General features: G+C 39.4%; 1 protein-coding gene across 1 annotated transcript in view; it reads left to right on the forward strand.

The window, feature by feature from the left end:
- LOC142411488 (phosphatidylinositol 3,4,5-trisphosphate 3-phosphatase and dual-specificity protein phosphatase PTEN) overlaps positions 1 to 19474 on the forward strand; it is a 50120-nt gene that overhangs the window by 22596 nt on the left and 8050 nt on the right. Inside the window, exons 4-7 of the mRNA XM_075505474.1 lie at positions 2886 to 2929; positions 6279 to 6517; positions 11949 to 12090; positions 14347 to 14513. Coding sequence (XP_075361589.1) covers positions 2886 to 2929; positions 6279 to 6517; positions 11949 to 12090; positions 14347 to 14513 — 592 coding nt within the window. The remainder of the gene's footprint in view (positions 1 to 2885; positions 2930 to 6278; positions 6518 to 11948; positions 12091 to 14346; positions 14514 to 19474) is intronic.

The following is a 19474-nucleotide window of genomic DNA, read 5'->3' on the forward strand; positions in this document are numbered from 1 at the left end:
TGTGTATTATATTCAGAATTATTTCAAATACTGTCATGGGGTTTGAGTTCCATTAAGGTAGCTGTTACATGAAGTTGATAATAATGTGTGTATTGAGCAGTTTTATTTAAAAGGATTTAGATTTTTCTGAACTGATGCTTAAATTATATCAGTTATGCCTCATCCTCACATCTTGGCTTTTAACTTCCCAGTGAATGTTTGAGCAATCAATTTTATTTTGTTTCTTGTTTGTGTTGGTTTTTCTCCTGTTTCTTTAACCCTTTGCTATTTCTTCAGTATATTTTATTTTAACATGTTCTTCCACTTTCATCTCCTAACTTCACATACTGCCAAATTTTTACCTCCCCTATTGTAATAATCTCCATCTTCTCCAGTGTATTTCTTTTAACTGTCCTACAGGCAGATAGTTAAAGGAAGGAGCTGTAATGAACAATGTGGATTTTATGTGCATACTTTCTGTATCTCTGTGTACATGGGGTTGGGCTTTGGCATAGGCTGCCATCTGTTCATCAATGGGATCATGGTTATGATCAGAAAGGTGCCTGGCTGGCAGCACTTAGGATCTGGGTTGCTTTAAACCCGCTTTAATCATGAGGAGGATTACAAGAACTATGACAACCCACTCCTCCCCACCAAAATTAAAAAAAAATGTTCAGATTTCATCTGGAGATCTGACTGTATTACAGGTCTAATAGTGTTTAAAAAAAAATGCATTTGAAATGCTAAGCAATGGAAGCATCCCCCAGAGTGTGTGTCAGTGGGATCTCTGCTGCAGATACATGTTTTGCGTAATGAAAGAGGAGTATATTTTGTACAGCTGTGTCTGGAGCTCCGCATTTGCCCTGAGTTGTGTACAGCTCCCATAAGGAGGCATAAAGAGTGACATGGCTATGTTCTGTGGTCAGTTTCTATCCTTAGTGTCAGCAGAACTATTTTTTATCCCTTATGATGGTATTCTACTTGATACTCTTTAAAACTTCAAAATTTGAAGGCTTTTTTGCCCGTATGTGGATTTTTTTTAATGTTTTGAAGACTTTTATCTCTTACTACCCCTTTGAACTGGGTGTTTCTTGAAAAGGAAGAAGGACACTTTCTTGGATAAGTTGCTTTGTGTTAACTGCTTTGCTTCCTAAGTTCAGCAGGCTCAACTTCCAAAGTTCATATGCTGACTAGCTTGTAACAGGCTTTGCCCAGCACAGCTGATGGCTGCTCCAGGTGTGGTGACTCCATCTTGGGTGTACATACTGCGTCTAACCTTTCTTCTCAAAGGTTCAAGTGCAGATAATGTTTTTTTGAGTCCCATCTGCCAGCTCAACCTGTGCCATATCACTTCTGACCCAGAGAAAGTGTCAGCGATGTGATCAGAGCCGTAAAAACTGCCAGACTTATCGCTAGCAGAGGCTAGAGTCCAGAAGGCTCTGGAATACAGAGAAAGGGAAGTGCTGAGTGCATGTGCAACCTCAGCAGATCTGCCTCTGTCCCTGGTGCATGAGTCTTGTGGACAAAGCTCAATGCAGCACATGTGAGGCTCCAGTTACATGCAACAGTCATACAAGTAGGAGCCTAAAAGTTGGCATGTCCGAAAGTGTCAAGTAAGTTCCATATGGCTCCAAAGGCTGCAGTTGTAACATACCTACTAAGGAAGAATAAGTTCATACCAGTCCTGAAACTGGTGTGGGTATTTGAACCCTATGAAGAGTACAGGTTATAATCAGAACAGAAGATCTAGATGTGTTTTGTCTACTGAAATGACAAAGGGCATCAAATCATTGTGTTTCAACCTGGAGCCTTGTTGTTTCGAGGCAGGATTGTTCTCATTTTCCTTTCTGAACTGCGTTTTCACTTGTATCATGTAGGGGAGCATCATTTTGCCTGCAGAGAGCAACTCCATGGAAAATTACAGAGGGCATCCACTTCTTGCCTTCTTTCCCCTTACCCCCGACATCTGATCTAGCTTTTTCCCTTACAGCATACCATTTTGGCTGTATTAGAGCCCTACTGATTGGATTGTTCATATCTGCTTAGTGATGTTCGTCCCCAGGCAAGTCATCCTGCAAGACTAATACAGTATGATTTGCTGTGCTACCAGCTAGCTAGAGTGGGTCTTTTACAGAGTGGCGAGATAGACATTGATGCAACTCCAAAGTCTTCAGAAAAGTGCCATTTTCCAGGGTCTGTGAGGGGAAAACTGGCTCACTGGCCTTTTGGTATTTTTGAGTTCACCTAATTTCAAGAAGAAATGCCAAGTTGGAGTGCAGTATCACAATCTCTGCTCGATACAAATGATGCCCGTTATAATATTTGGTGGTGCTTTCAGTTGCCTGTGGTGGCCTTGTTGCATTCCTGTAATTGAAGGAAGAATGCTTGTTTAGGTTGCGCTAGCCAAGCGTCTTTGAAATGTCATTGTGATCCCCATCACCCCTAGCACCCATGTTATTGTTGAGGCATCTTGACATGTGTTTTGAGTTCAGAGTCAATTGGACAAAGGTCATGGCCGTCTACTCTTTATGTGTTTGTGTGGGAGCATAAAGCTGCTCGAGCGGCTGGAGCTGTTAATACTACAGTGTTAAAAAGTAATAGTGTGTTGTATCACTTGCATGAATGTCTCCATTGAGAGTCACACTGACTAAAACATACTGATGGACCACAATTACCATAGGGTAAGTAACTGTTTTTCAGTAAAATAACTGCTATTTTAGTGAGCAACTTTATACATCTACAACAAAACAGTTTTTCTGTATGTAACCTCTAGCTATAGTTTTAAATCATAAAGGTGTGGGTATACATGATTTTTCCATATGTTGATCTGTATGTTTGAAGGTGTGACAGTTGTTGGGAGTGCCTCAGATACCTGTCTTGAACTCTCGTCTATTTTTCCTTTTTAGATGTGCTGAAAGACATTATGACACCGCCAAATTTAACTGCAGAGGTACGTTTTTAATGTCTAGTATGTGTTCTCGTTAAACTTCAGTATTTCTGGATGAAGGTATAAAGGAGGAGCTGATGAATAGTAATGTAGGAGATTTGGGCACAAGGAATGATGTCTAGATTGCTTTGAGTCATTGGAGAAACTTGCTATATTCTTGATGCTTTCAAAAAAGTATGTTCCTGACAGTTAACTAGCTCAAGATCTAATATGGTAATCAGAAGTATACTGTTGCAAAAATTTTTGCAGAAGGGGTTATATAGAAGTTTCTGTTCAATTCAGTGTGCAAACTTACTGTAAAATTTAGATGTGAAACTTAGAGAAGTCTGGTTTTTATGCAGAAGCATCACTTAGAATAAAAATGGATAACACTTAAGCCACCGTTAACTGTTCATAAAGGTTTTGAAGAACAAACCTTCAGTTGCTTTAAAAAAAAATAGAAGATTTAATTCCCATGTGATGCCTCCTTGAGATGAGTTGGTTCTTAGACACTTTGCAGAGTTACCAGAACCAGTGGGGAAACTTTTAGGGGCTCCTTTTGATCAGACCCTTGGTGAGTGGAAACTGATGTACCTGTTTTGTCAGTATTAACTCCCCAGGTAATAAATAAATACATACAGATTTACCTTTATTCTTTGTGCAGAGGAACATCTTTGTGCACAGTAGTAGAGCTTATAGTTCCTCTTCATGCAATGCTTCAGAATGGCTGGGTAGATAAGGAGTACTTGTCTGGATGTAATTATAGGAGATGAATAGATTTTGGCCTTACTGGCTAGTACTACATCATAGCAAGGGCTCAACTTCTATTATTATTATTATTTTAAACCATCCCTCTAGTTGCAAAGAGGGTGTTTAGATCATGACCAAAATGTAATTGGCTGCTTTAATGTCTGAATATAGAAGGACTGACATTTTCATTTTGAAGCCGTCTTCGCTTCTGATTTGCTCGTACCATGTTGAATGACAGTGTCCTGAAACCTCGCTCAATACATACAAGCCAGAAAAAAATATTTTAAGATCTGCTTGAGCAATACTTTGGGTAAGAGGAGAAAAGGCATAAATGAAAAGGACATGCTTCTAATGTGTCCAGAACATATGCTGGCTTTAATCTATGCTTTCTGTTACAGGAGTGCTCAGATCCCTTCACTGTCAATCCCAGCCCAAAATATTGTTTGTGACAGCACCTTTCACAGCTCCTCTGCATAAGACAACGCTGTTGTAGGGAGCTACGTGTTGTATTTTTTTCTTTTCATCCCTGAATTAGTTACCTTGGATAACCAGATTGGTGACTCAGGACTTCCTTTAGCAGAGGAACAACAGTAAAATCTTCTGAAGTGAATTAATTTCAAAGGGAACTTCTCATTTGTACACATAGCATGAAACACCATAGTAGCTCAGTATTCAACTTGGATGCTCTTGCGTCACATTCAAAACAAAATGCTGAAAGCTGCTGCTCTTCTTTGGACGCTAGCTTTCTGTCTAGGGTTTTTGCAGTTTCTGAAGTACTTCCATTTCTGGAAACTCCCTTCTGCTTTGCCACAGACTTTCCTTTTAATTTTTGCACCCCTTTATGTGCTATGGGATTTTTCTTGCAACATCTAGGAGCTTGGAGAGAGTAATTGGAACTGTTCTCCATGCTGTGTGCTCCAGTGTTAGGAACCAAAATCCATGGAGGACCTGCACCCTCTAAGCTCAAGATTGTGCAGCTTAATGTTCCCTGAGGTTGCTTTTGGCTCTTAATCCCTCTGCAGCATCACAGGGCATCCATTTAATCTGCTCCTCATTTCATCTTTGAAGAAAATAACTGCAAGGTTTGCCTTTGATCCCAAATTTTGGAGAGCATCTTCAGCATGCTGTTACTATTTGGGATTTTTCAGGCTGTTCTTTCAGGACTACTTTGTCTCTCCTTTTCAAGGGAACCTTGTTGGATGTAGTTAAGATAGACTCAAAGTTGTACGGACAAATTCATAGCATTTCCCAACAGCTTCTGTTCTATGGGGTTTCTAAATAAATTCATACTTTCGTTTGCATCTGCTGCAAAAAGTAGCATCTCTGTAAGTTCACATAAAACTATAATTTGGGGAGTCTTTGGATCTTCCATGTGGAAGAATTTATTAGTGTATGTTCGTGTTAATTAACCTTTGCTGCTTCTTCAGCGAAGATTACTCACTTTATTGGGCTTCCCTATTTGTTCTTCTGGGAGATTAAGTGGGCAGTCTGTACTGTGAGTGAATAAACTGTCCTTGTGGATCCCTCCAAAAGGCTTCAAAATTGTGCTGCAGTAATTTAGCAGTTCCGTAACTTCATCCCTCACTTCCGCTCTTTAAATTCCTTGGGGATTCATCAAAAGGAGCCTTGCGTGTGTGATGAGAGTAGTACTTATGAAACAAATACAAACACTTGCCAAAAAATGAAATTCATTTTTAGACCAGAAAAGGAAATGCTGTTTCTAGCTGAGAATTTTTAAATGAACCAGATTTGTATTTGTAAGACCCCAAGTCTGTTGATCAAGAATTGAGGTGCACTTTATAAAGTGCTGTTCCCCTGACGAAACTAGTACAGCCCTATGTAATTCTGCCAGTCAGCATGGCATTGTTTGTAATCTTATCTGAGGTGTTAGAGGTTTGGGTGCTTGTCTCTGCTTATTGCTTATTTTTTGCTCTCTTGAGTTTTCTTTCATTTCCTGCATGCTCGCTTGAAATTTTTTCCATCTGTAGATGGAAAAAAGTGTTTGTGTTCATGTATATATCCATATAAGAAAAAGGACAACTTTGTTCAGTTGTTTGACTTTAAAACCCATAAGTATTGCAAGTACCTTACATAAGGTACTTACATCTTTTTTGATTACCATTTTTTTTAATATGAAAATTGCAGGGTTTTGTTTCAAAATCCCTTTGAGCAAATTCTGAGTTTGTTCCCAACATACACCCAACTGTGCTCAGAATTTTTCAGCAAAATTCCTATTGTTTGATCAGTGGCTGAGGTCTGTCCCTGTTTCTTCTCAGCAGGTAGTCTAATTATTGCTAGAATAATGGGTTTTCACAAGGTTATTCTTTGTGCCAGTGCACTCTTAAATTCTAGAATATTCATGGTGTAAGATAGTCTGTGCCACTCGTTTCAGTAGTGGTGTGAAATAGTCTCTTCATGTAGCAGGATGCTTGCTTATGTATTACTAGAGAAATATCTGCAATGCATATAATATGCTGTACATTGCTGAATAATACTGGAATAAAAAAATTTACATATATCTATAAGTTAGTTGTTTGCCTGCTTGTCACAAAGTTCACCTGTCTAGTTGAACTTGCTGTAATTTCCTTTCGAGATTTTGATAAATTACTACTTCTCATTGCAGTTGCACAGTACCCTTTTGAAGACCATAACCCACCACAGCTAGAGCTTATCAAACCTTTTTGTGAAGACCTTGACCAATGGCTAAGTGAAGATGACAATCATGTTGCAGCAATCCACTGTAAAGCTGGAAAGGGACGAACTGGTGTAATGATATGTGCGTATTTGTTGCATCGAGGCAAGTTTTTAAAGGCTCAAGAAGCCCTAGATTTCTATGGGGAAGTAAGGACCAGAGACAAGAAGGTGAGCTATTTTCTGTTCTCCTACCTATATCTTTATGCTTTTCCTACTTGAGGTCAATTTGAATAGTCAAGCCCTTTAAGAAATACTTTCCATTAGTTGTGATACCTGGTTTGATTTAGCTTTAATGTTATTGGATCAGTGCAGTTCTAAATGAAAAGGCTTTCCTAAGCAGCAGTAGCAATTAGTCACAACACTAAAACAGCCTGTTTTTTCCATCTCCTGTTCAAGAAGATCTGGACAGTTTATTTAAAATAGCCTTTTAAATAGCATTCTGCTGTGTGTTGCATCAAATGGGCAGCTGACAAGTGAACTTTCTCATTCAGCATTTTCAGCCCAAATAAGAGGATTATTCTAGCTTGTTTTGCCTGAATGGATGAGCTGTTCAGCTCCTCAGGTTCTCTTGGCTTCTGTGGTGGTGTTTGGAGATGTGTAGTTGTTACATTGTGTGTTACAGTTGAATATCCCTACTGGAAGAGTATATCAGTCTGTTGTTGGATTCCCCTTTTTGATAAAAGGGTAGTTAAGCCCAGACATTGGCGGCCTCAGAGCCTGCTTCATGAGCTGCCGCCATTTAGTTTCTTGTGCTTCTCCTGAGGAGAAATGGGAGGATCGCATTTTGGAGAAATTATGTTCATGGCTACAAGAGCTTTCTGTTAAGACCTTGTCAGTGGCACAGACAGACGTAGCAGTAACTGTACGTTGGACCTTTCTGGATTGTTATGCCTCATTAATGGGAATTTAACCTCCTTATTTGACATCTTCTCCAAATATAATAAGGTGTGCCTTGCAAGGTCACTTCAGCAAGCTTCCCTGCTCATCTTCCATGATTTCCTTGTGTATGTTGGTACAGCAGCCCAGGGGGATCATCCTGGCAGGCTAGTTTCAGCCTACTCAAGTACAGAGCTCTCTGTGTTCCTGTAATATTTGCATAAAGTATTAATCTACAGTGTGTAGACCTCTAATAAGCAGGAGCTTCATGTTTGAAGGCTTTTGAGAGCAGAAGTGTCACATAAGGAATTTTAGAATTTGGCTGTTAAATCATTGGAAGTAGCAAATAACTTCTTAGTTTGCTCTCTTTACAAGATGGAGCTGTTATTCCATGTACTGCTGAGAAGATAGTTATGGTGTAATACTAGAGCAGAGACAGTGTCAAGGTTTCCCATCAAAACTTTGTGGCTTTTGGTAAGGGCGCATGATAGGGGATAGGAATGAGCTGTGTGATGAATAAACAGTGTAGATTACTCCTGCTGATAAAGATTATCTAAAGAGCTGGATAAAATATCATGAAAACTACCAAACTTAAATACACAGTGAAGCATGTTGTACCTCAGTTTCCCTTTTGTAAAAAGGGGGTAGTATTTCTGTGCGTTAGTGTGTTGAGGGTAAGGTCAGTTAGGTGTTCATCAGTACCCTAGTGGTACTTCTGGCATGTTTGAGGTAACGGAGAACTTACTAAACAGGAATAGTGAGAGTCTTGTTTAGCTTCACTGTAAATATTGTCTGTAACCAGCAACTTTGTTTTGGTTTCAATGTCTCTACTGGAAGAGTTGATTCTGTGCCCCCCCCCCCCCCCCCCCCCGCCCTCTTGTGTGTGGTTATCTTTATGTGGACAGTGGGCAGCATGTGAGTCACATAATCCTTAAAGTAGTGTTTGTAAACAGGTATTCCAGTGCAGGTAGGTTCTGGGAGCTTTTGTGGCCCCTATTTCAGTGTTATATGTCAGGTGCTGCTCTCTGATTTGACACTTCACCACACCTTTATATAACTGACTTCCTGAACTCAAAGTAAATGAGGCAACAACAGAGCTGTCTGCACCTAGGGACAAGAAAACGCATTTTTCTTTTTTTTTTGTTGCTGGACCAACATACCCATGATAGAGGAGAAACCGATTTAATTAGGTACCAAATTTTCTTCATTTAAAGCAAGCACAAGGTGCACAGTTTGTATATAGCTGATCAGAATAGTATAGCTAAAACCACTGTTGCCATTAATGTGCATGGCATAGTGATTCTTGAGAGGGTTTAGTCCATGCTGGCAAGAAGTGTGAGTCTAGTTGCGGGAGGAAGTATGACTAATTGGTCAAGAGAACAACCTCGAGTACTTCTATAGCAAGCTTTTCCCAAGTGTCTGCTGGGAGAAGAAGCTTCACAGAGGCCTTTGCAACATCAAGTGAGAGTTGTTGCACATGAGGCTCACAGTTCCTAGGTAGTCTCTTAATGTACTGTTGTCCTGGGAAAGGTAACGGGGAATAAGACATTGAAGAACTGAGTCTAAAAGTCTGTCTCTGACCAAAACCTGGGAGTTTTTTTGGTTTGATTTTTTTTCTATAAGCTGCCTCTTGACTTCTGTAACTCATCATAGTGGGAGGGTCCTTTTTCAAAAGAAGGGAATGATGAAGAATAGAAAGTATTGGGTAAATGGTTGTGTCTATCAGTCACCACCACTGTAGTAGAACAGGACTGATTTCTATTTTCTCTTTGAACTGAGGGAGACAAACTGTTTTCTGAAATTGGATAAAGAACTGTAATTGTCTAGCCTGTTTTCAGAGGTGGGGGAGAAGTAAACCCCCCCAAAAGTCTTCTAAAAAAGCCGCTCCTTCCATTGTTTGAAATGGTAAGCTTATAACTTGTTTTTTCCTTAAGATGGACACTGAAATACTACTGTGATTATGAAGACTGACAACTTACCTTCCTACAGCTGGAGAAGGTCTTTATTCCCACTTCTGCCTTGAAGGTTTTATGGTGAGGGTTAGTCTTGGAAGCAAGTATTGTCTACTCAATAGATAGGTATCAGCTGGGAACAACTGTTCAGGTGCTTGAGCTGGAGATGATCATTCAGGAGCATTCTTTGACAGTCATACTGTTGTATTTTTAGGCACAGCTCCTAATAGTGGTGTAACTGAACAGGAAATGGAAACCAATTATTTTGAGCGAGGAAGTCTCAGAATGGCTCTTTGAGCAGGGTAGATATCCAATGTCTGATGTGTCAGAGCTGATCAGTTGTGATGCCTGTTTGTTTGACGTACTCAGGTGACAACCTCTGCTAAACCTGATGCCATAAGCCTAGTCTGAGGCTGCAGCTTTAGCTTTACTCTCACAGTAGGGCACATTATTAAAGTGAATGTGGAAATATTACTTCAAAAAATGTTTGTTCTTCATAATACTGCCTATGCTACGTTGAGAGGAGAACCAGGAGCAGCATCTGACAATTTTTCTGATGTCTACGCAGCTTGGCAGTGCCCTGTGAAACTCTGGCACAGGGACTAGAGAAGCTTATCTAATATCCATTTAAAAAATGATGATGGTGATAGATGGGAAATGTAAGCTTCTTGAGGAGAAAATACTTAAACTGCTTCCCTGTTCTTTATTCTTCTTGAGTAAAAGTAAGCGGGGATTGATTGCACCTCTCGCAATATTAGCTTGTTATGAAAGTGTTCTGCTTTGAAATCAGACCTTTGGAAAATGGAGAACTTTCTGTTCCACTTCCACTAGGATCTCAGGGTAAGGGCTATGTCTCCGGGGAGTAAAATTCTCTGGCTGGAGAGATAAAACTGCCTTCTTGGCTGAGAACTGGTTTTGCTTTGCGATCGCCTGTCTCTTTATACAGCTGTGAAAGTAAGTGACTGTGTTCCCTTTGTTCTGGTCCCAGCTCTGGTTGTCCTGATAAGGTGTGCTAGGGTTTTTCCATGGGGCACATCCTTTATGGCATGGAGAAGCTATAAGCAGAGAAGGATGCGTTTTCCTTACCTGCATGGCTTTCTTCTGGTTGGCAGCATTGGCAAATTACTGATGGTTTGCTCTGAGGCTGGGATTTTCTCAGTCATGAAGCTCAGATCCCAGGAAAGCAAACTTTAAAGCTCCCTTAAAAAGTGGGTCTGATAACTACTGAGATGACATCTGAACCAAAAACATTGTTGGTGTAGAAGGCTACTTAAGGTCATTGTACAAGTGCTGTAGGATAAAGTCTCTTGTGTAATTTAGAAGCAGCTGAAGTGGTAAGGAGACATAATTATCAACTTTTTTTTTTTAATAAAGGCAGGAAGTGATAGATGCTTACTAAATTGAAAGTACTCTGGCCGCTCTTAGCTTATGGCAGTTGTAAGGTGAAGCAGGTATTAGAACTAACAGTTTGTAAGAATACTGTGTTCTAGGTTTTGTGACCAAAATGCTCATAGGCTCATATATTAAAATCTTTTATCTCCGGTTTATTGCAATTTCACATGAAATATGAAATAATATGAAAGTTGTATTTAATATGAAAGTTAACTTACTGATGCTGTTGCAAGTATATAGTATGGGTTGTTATAAACCATGTAATGCATTTTTCTACAGAATTAAATTATTTTTAATCTTTATAATTTTTGCTTGAAAATATTAGCTATAAGAGCTTTAAAACTGTTCCCTTAGTTTAAGTTGATTTAAAACATTCTTTGGTTATATGTTCTCAAAGCAAGTGTTTACTTAAGAGTTGTAATTAAACCGAGAATTCCTTCATTTAACAGTTTGAGCTATTGGGCCTACATTAATGAAACTTTACACTTTCGATTTTTGTGAAAACATTTCAGGAGGTCATTTTGTTAATAGAAGGTAGCATCAGTCTTGAGTACAGTGATAATAGCAAACAGAATTAGAATCTTTTGACTTAAACTGCTGATGAAATGTAATTCCTGTATAGGTGCTTAAAAATTCATATGTTCAAGGCATCTCCTGCTTAATGTCCAACACTCGCCACCCCAAAAAAAAGCAGCAGCATGAAACCATCTTTTATGTGGCTGTCAGGGTCTCTGAGGTGTTTCTTTTTAAGATACGGAAAAATCTGCATTCTTTGCCTCATTGCTTGAGGTGGATGTTTGGAGATACGTACTAAAGTAACTGGAAGACCAGTGTCCTGCCTGTTCCGTGCTGGGAACTGGTCGGTAATTAGTTGCCTGGTGTTAGATAATGTGTGCAAACGGCTTCCTCTTAAATGCTCTGCAGGACGAGTACAAGAGGTGCGGACGCGTGTCGAAGGAAAACGGGTACGCGTACAGAGGCTGTCTTTGGGAACCGTTTGGAGGTGGATTATGTCTTCACTAGTCCTTAAGGTGCCCAAGGTGGTCCACAATGAAGAAATCGCTGAGGGTTGTCATGAGTTACTGCACCAAAAACCCGCGTGGCTGGGTTTCTGTGCAGTTTCGAAAGCAGTGCAGCACTCCCCTGCTTTCTAGGTACAACCAGCTTAGATGCTTTACTCTGTACACTGGTCTCCAGTGTAGCTGCTGCAGAGGTATACTCAGCGTAAATCATGATAGTTTATTCCAGGTGCTTTAGCTACTTTCTCATTCGTGGTTTATTTGCCTTTAGTTATATTCTGAGGTAATGGGCAGGAGCTCTGTTAGTGATGCTAATAAGTGGTCTTGATGGTTTTTGACGTTTGTTTTCCCTCTGTTTAGGGAGTGACAATTCCCAGTCAGAGACGCTACGTGTACTACTATAGCTACCTGTTAAAGAATCACCTGGATTACAGACCAGTGGCACTGCTGTTTCACAAGATGATGTTTGAAACAATTCCCATGTTCAGTGGTGGAACTTGCAGTAAGTACCCAGCACCCCGTTAACCTCCATTAGCTCTTGTAAGGAAACGCATTGGCCTTTGAACTTGGTTTGGTTATGTGACACGAAGAGCTGCACATCTTGATGGAGGAGAAGATCATACTTAAACACTTCATGTTCCAAAATCTGCTGGGTTAGTGTGGTCTGTCTGCTAGCATCCTCCTGGGTGTAGTAAGTTGGAGTCTGTGAAGGAATTCTATGGTTGTTTCACTATAGTTTTAAATTGGGAAGTATTTAATGGTTTGAAGATAAGTGACGTATATATATATTTGGATATTTGCTCCCTACTTTTATAGAAAGCCTTTTTTTTTTTTTTTAATATAGCACCTCTTGGGAAACATGAATTGCTAAAAACATTTGCTTAATGGTGTGTTTGCTTCAAATGCAGCAACATCATTCTTCCTATGATGTTTAAAAAAAAACTGGTTCAATTGGGTAAATATCTAATTAACTCTGGAATAAACTTTTCTTTATATGGAGGCTTATAAAGTATTAATACACCTGTAATAGATTAATCTGATTTGCTGATACACAGTGTGTTAGTAAGGAACAGCAGATTCCTTGAAACTTTGACGAATTCACTTCTGCCCTTCTGTGGGCTGCGTTATAGGGTAGTAACTGCCTAGCGTTGCGTGTTCACTTTTTGTTAGTGGAAAAAGTCTTTCTAATGGTTTTGCTATGGGGATTACTGCAATGTGTAATTAATTCCAGTGCCTCCTGTGGCTTTGATTAAAATTGCATGATTAATATTGTAAGACAGTACCTGAACATGTAACTCATGTAAGAAACAATCGAGCAACTTGTCAGGCTAGCTGTATTTACAGGAGGAGGAGGAAGGGAGGAGCCTCTGCCAAAAAACCTCTGTCTGTAGGGTAGAGGTGTGGAGGTTACAGATTCATTCCTCCAATTACCACTTATTTAATGTTTTGGATAAACTGTGCTATACCTGCAAAATCAAGCTACAAGTATGAATTGCTCACATGAGCATTAACTTGTTTGTCTGTACCAGGCTGTTAGCATACTATTTTCACAGTATGATGTTGGGATAAACAGATTTGCTAAGCACCTGAGAAGATAGAGTAACTATCAACTTCAGCATCTTGTGTACTACAATATTTTACGTTTCTGTGGAGTTTTCAGTGATTTTTTTCAGAATGTGAAACCAGTGGTCTCTGTTAGTTCTTCAGTCGTGTTATCTGCTGCGATGGTAGTAATTTTACCAACACATGATAACTTTAAATCTGACTTCCTTGCTATCTTCCTTCTGTTTTAAAGTCACTGACCGAGCAAAGTTGTGCCTCTTGGGCAAAATGAAGGGGTGACAGGGTTTTATGGCTTTGAGGATTTGAGGGAGATAAGTAGCAGTTTTATAGCTAGGCTGTTCAGCAAGATAGGGTGGGTATGCTTGGTAGGGACTGCCACAGCTCTGCAGGAATGCTTTCAGGGTGGCTATGTGCTCTGTGGTAGGATATGGTTCAGTGTGTATTGTCTAGAGAGCAATCTGCATCTGATACTAACAAAGAAGTCGGGAGCAAATGCAGAAATACTTCTTTGAATAAGTTTTGTTTAAATTTCTGGCTTTCATGCTGGTGTCTGGCAGTTTCCAAAGAAAATCTGCTTAGGCTGCACCAAAAAACCCTGACAATTTCTGCTGTTACCCCTGCAGATTTAATTTGGAAAGTTATGCCGTGGCTGGCACTTTTTTGGTGATGATGGTTTACAGGAAAGACTTATGGTCTGTGTCTGTATAGTCTGTTGGTGCTGGTTGGTTTGTGTATTGATGTTAAATTTTGTCCTTGGTTTTGTTTGTATAACAGTCTGTGTAAGAGTAGAAATCAGTTTGTGCTGATGTGAGTGCCCACTCTGCAATTTGAAAAAGAGATGAGAGGGAATAAAACCCCTCAGTTACGACCATATGATATAGAGATGAGAGGTAATATGCAAGGAAAAGTCAAGAAGTTGTCACTTCATATAGTCATTTCTTATTATATTAAAAAGAAACAGCAACTTTATCAGAAACCTATGGTTGCCTGAGAGTATTGCTGCAAAGGACAGAATTCAGTTAGGTTTTCCAGTAACATCTAGCAAAGCTTGATGCCCTGCGGTGCTTAACTCTGAATAGATATTTATTTAACTTTCAAAATATCGTAGCTCATGATTGTCATTCTGATACTAATATTGTGCTTTTTGACACTTCAAGACATTTCTTACGAAGTGACATTCTGTTTTGCCATGCAGATCCTCAGTTTGTGGTGTACCAGCTAAAGGTAAAGATATTCACCTCCCCTTCAGGACCCTCAAGACGTGAAGACAAGTATATGTACTTTGAATTCCCTCAACCTTTGCCGGTATGCGGTGATATCAAAGTGGAATTTTTCCACAAACAGAACAAGATGTTGAAAAAGGTTGGTTTTCTTGCTTTTCTGGAAAATGTTGTTGAGCCAATCCTGATGCAGGGCTGGGACGTTGGTTATTCTTCAGTGATGTGTATTCACAGTAGTTAATTCTTTGATGTCTAGTTTTCCCAAGGAGAGAATCTACCACAAAATGAAAGCTGGATATTTTGAGAGTTGGTGAGATTAAGTACAAAGGTTGGATAAAAATTATACTGGATATGTATTGCAGTATTGGGTAGTAGTGAGTAATCTAATTGAGAAAGAAACGTTCTCTTTCTAAAAATAGACTTGCATACTGAGCAAGTTAGCTACAGCTATATTCTTCACTAAGTTTTCCTAAGGTTTGAGCAGCACAGAAGATCCTGTCTATGTGCTGTTGGCTGATTTCTACCCATCTGTCAAATTTGGTTGAATTTCTGAGATAATGGAGTTCCTACGCACTTTGTAAAAGTATCTCTGCAATCTATTCATCCATCTCTTGGTTCCCAGCTGCAATGCCTTGACATTAGACATTTAGAGAATTCACTCAGAACTGAGAATTTTATCAGTGTCTCAATTGTGGAAAAAATTAATCTAGAACTTATTTTGACACCAAAGTCAGCGAGTTCTTAAAGATGAATGCCTCATCACTGGGCTTCATTAATTCTGGTGCTTGTGGAGCTAGTTTACATCTACCAAAGTGAAAGGTGAGGATGAGACCATGTTGATTAAAGGCTACCTTTGTATTTACTACTTTAAATTCTTTATGAATAGTTGTTCACTATTTAATGGATGTTATAAAACTTAAGAGCATTCATTGAGCGAATCCTGTGTACAGGCAAAGCATAAAAATAAGAAAATACTAGAGTGGATTGAGACACAAATGTGAGTGAGATAACACAGTCTTGTAACTGTGAACTCAGGTTGTACCTACTAGATGTTTGTGTAAATACACATGCACACTATTTTGTGGGCTTGTTCAGTTACAAGGTATTGTGTACTAGTTTAATGGTATAATTTCACTAGCTGGAAATGTCATGTTCTGTTGTTTGCTACGTGCTGATGTCTGCAAAAGTTTTTAAACAGTTTTGTAATGGGAATATATTCTTCTTATGTCTGTTTAATGAGATGTTTTAGTTGGTCAGTGTGGCTGTATGCAATAGAGAACTGTAAACCAAAGCATTTTAAAAGCAGAAATTCTACTTTAAGTCAACATTTAAAATTATTGACATTTAAAACTGCAATGCACAGGAGCCAATTTTGAGAATGGACTTTAAAAGGAGCACTCAGATAAGTACTGTGGGCTAGAAATGAAGGATGCAGGGAGGAGATGAAACAAAACCCAAACATCTGAGACCAGGTCCTGTTTTATCTGGTCTCTGTCCTATCTTAACTGTGAATTTGTCATTTCTTTACCATCTTCAGTAACACATGGATTGCTAATGGACTTTGTAGGAAGCCACTCCCGAAGTAAGCCCCCAAAATACCAGTGTGCAGCTCAGATGCTGGATCTTGGCTCTGTAGCACCAGGAACAAACTCCTGTATTTGTTCTACCTCTATAGAGAACACTGAGATCCAGTGACAGCATGAACTAGAGCTCCTTGTTATCACATACAATTTCTGTAGTATAAATTCGGTCTTCAAGAGTGTGTAAAATTGTCTGCAGAAATGCAGCAAGCGTGTTACTATGCTATAGTTTCATTTCAGAGTGTCATATCAGCCATGGTTTCATTTCTTAAGGATCTCTTTGTAGTTTCTGAGTAGCTTGTTGATTTTTTTTCTTTTTGTCTATTCTTATCAAGTACCCTAACTATTCAGGTTCTGTGGATTACAGATAGTGCAGAGGTGCTCCTTTTCTCAGTGTTTTTGGACTGCTAGGGCTACAAAATGCTGAGATGGTGAAAGCTCTTCTTTCCACATCTGCAAGCTTTTCTGAGAGATAGAAACTATCCCTTCACCAGACAGAAGTCTCTTGTAAAGAAACCACCTTGATAGTCTGCCTCAAAGATCTGTTGAATCTAGTGTCTAATTGCCCTCAACCCTGTGTAAGAATGGAGGCCAAAAGAAAGTCGGTATATAGTGTTACACAGTTCTGGTAAGACCACCTCTGTTAGGTCTGCTGTAAATGTAGACACGAATTGAGGGCATCTGGGACTGGGTCTGTGGATCCTCTGGGATTATAAGTGTGTTAGTCTGTTCTTTATGAAACCACTGCTGAGGTCTTCATACTGAGAATTAGTGAAATATTCCATCTCTGACACATGCTTTGGCACTAGAGGAGATCCTTCCACATGGTTCTTTTGACAACTTGTTACATAAAGTGATGAAGATAAGAATAGGGCAAAGGTGAGTATTTGTGGCAGAAAACTTACCTTGGCACAAGGTTGAACACATTTCTCTGTACAAGTGTTTCACATCTGTGCCTGTTCCTTTTCTAGATAAACTGACTCTACGCAGTTTTTTACTAAAAACCCCAAAAGAGAGGGCCTTCCACTGTGGATACTTGTCACATTTTGGAGATCACCTCTATGCAGTGATCACCTAATTAATGAGGAACAGCATAATTAGGAGTCACAGGATCTTATCTTTCAGAGATTCTGGTTTATTCACACGTGCTTATGAAAGCTGGAATTACAGGTCTGTTGCCTGTCGCTGGTTCTTGCTCTTCCAGGGTTTTCTGTTAGCAGATTTATAGGTGGCTGCTAAACAAGTTTTCTTGCACAGACTTAAAGGCATCACATATCTACCAGTCTGCATTTTAACTTTCCATAAGAACCCTAATAAAAAAACCCTAATAACATTAATTAAAAGTGTAATTCTTGATCCATTCTGAGCCTCAGGTTGGAGAGTGGCTATGTCTCATCTCTGGAAATAAAGGGAACTTCTGTGTCTTCCTGCTGGGTCTGGTTTGGTGTTTGATACCACTGATCTCAGCTGAAGTGCTCCAGATTTGCTCACCTGTACTTGCTTTCACATTTCTTAATCCTCTGAAGAACAGTAGCATTATCTGTAGAGCTCTCTAGTATGGAGGTTCCTCCTAAACTTTGATCAAGCTCTTATTGGAAAAATTACTATGCATGAAACAAAACAAACTTGAATGACCAAGTGACTTTAAGCATGTAGTGTCGCAGTGTCAATGTGGAATTTAAAGCAGTCAAGTGTCCTGTTTTTTTAATGGAAAAACTTTATTTTAAGCAAATTCAGTGGCTAGCGAGAGCTGACCTCAGCCAAAGGATTATTGGTGCTGGTGAGACGATGTTGGTAAGAGGGTGACTGCTTTGAAAAAGTTACCCTGTTTCAGTTCTTCCATAATCTGTGCCACCTGGCATCAGTTAGTAAGTCCACAACTTTTGGTCTTTTCTTGTCTAATAAAGTTGTTTACTTTATTCTTGGACCATTTCTTCAGTATGATGTAGCTACTTCCTTTCAAGAATGAAATGCATGCTCATATGAGAACAAAATGGCTTGAGTCTTCAGTACAGTTATGTATGAATTTCTGATGGATAGAAGTTAGTAATTTGGGGTTTTTTTGAGCATGGTTTTTTGTTTCTCTGACTTGTAGCTTGGCTATTCTTCCATCTCCGACTGCTGCTGTAGTCTCTCTAGGTTTGCTTCCATGTATCTGTGTGAAGCCTTTTTATTCCAGTTATTGATGTTGACGTGATAATCTTAAAGTATTTCAGAGCATCCTTATATCACTTGGTTCAGTGAAAGTCTGTTTAAAAACAGTACAGAAGATCTTTTAATCTTCCTGCCTGCAGAGCCTTGGGAGTAAAGGAGACCTTTTTCAGGAGTCGTCCCAGTATAGATGAGAGGGAAACATTGGTGTGGGTTTTTTTCAGAGTCACTGCTGTTTTATACCCAGACTCTAGCGTAGCCAGCGCTGACAGCATTGTTTGAGCTGTTGGGTATGCCATTTCATCTCTTCAGTATGCATAAATGAGAAGTCCTGCTACACAGTTCAAGAGGACTTTGGGTGATTGCTATTTAGCAAACACTGAAGAATGAACTCTGAAAATGTCAGAAGACTTGAACTGTTGATCTGAAAATGATACAAGAAGTTCCATTGGCCATGACTACAGGAAGGCTGTGAGGCCAGCATGGAACAGTTTGAAACATGATCTCCATCTTCTGATTGCTGGACAGCATCTCCAAAACCCTTAGCTGGTGCTGCAAAGTGATTATAAGTGCCTGTAGATCTCTTTGCAAAATTAAACTCTCAGGATGATACAGCAACTCCTAGCTGATGGTTTAAATGGATCTTGGATTTGGATCTCAGTGTGCAGTTAGAGGCAGGTATCGGCTCTAGAGTGAGGTATATTTTTCTGTCAGTCTGAGAACTGAAAAACTGCACAAGGTGGGGATAGGTATTGTATGTCAAAATAGTGTGATTAAATCAGCTTCTGTCTCAAGTGTGTGATACTGCACTGTAGATTTTATGATACAGATTTGGTTATGGGAAGAAATACATCTGCGACTTTTTTAAGGCAGATGCCTGTGATGTAACTGGAAGTGAAGCAAAACACACTAAAAAAAAAAAAAGCCTCTAGCTAATACTTGTTTTCAGAAGCCTATTCATTAAATTGTGTTCCTGTGAGAACTTGATCTGGTGTTCTGATTTGCTATGTAAAGCCCAAGTTCAGTTCATGCCTTGATTTTTAAAATTCCTATCTTTGGCCCATGTTACATCAACTTTCTTCGTTGTCTCCCATGAAATATCCTAGAGCCTGATGCTTTAGCTGAAGCTGGCTGAATCCTCACTTTGAATAATGAGTTTTGTTTTTCAGTGAAAGCAGACACACAGTTATCAGCCTTAAGAGCTAATTCCAAAAAACATGACCAAGTCTTCCCTCAATTTGAGTGGCTGTGCCATGCGCCAGTACCCATGAACTTAGTTTATTAAGCTAATTAAGTTAGTGTAGTGGGAAAGGAAAGAAAATAACTTGTGCTTTAAAAAGCTGGAGGGAGATTGAAGGATAAATGACCAGCT

This window comes from Mycteria americana, chromosome 6, assembly GCF_035582795.1.
Source record: "Mycteria americana isolate JAX WOST 10 ecotype Jacksonville Zoo and Gardens chromosome 6, USCA_MyAme_1.0, whole genome shotgun sequence".
Taxonomy (NCBI): domain Eukaryota; kingdom Metazoa; phylum Chordata; class Aves; order Ciconiiformes; family Ciconiidae; genus Mycteria; species Mycteria americana.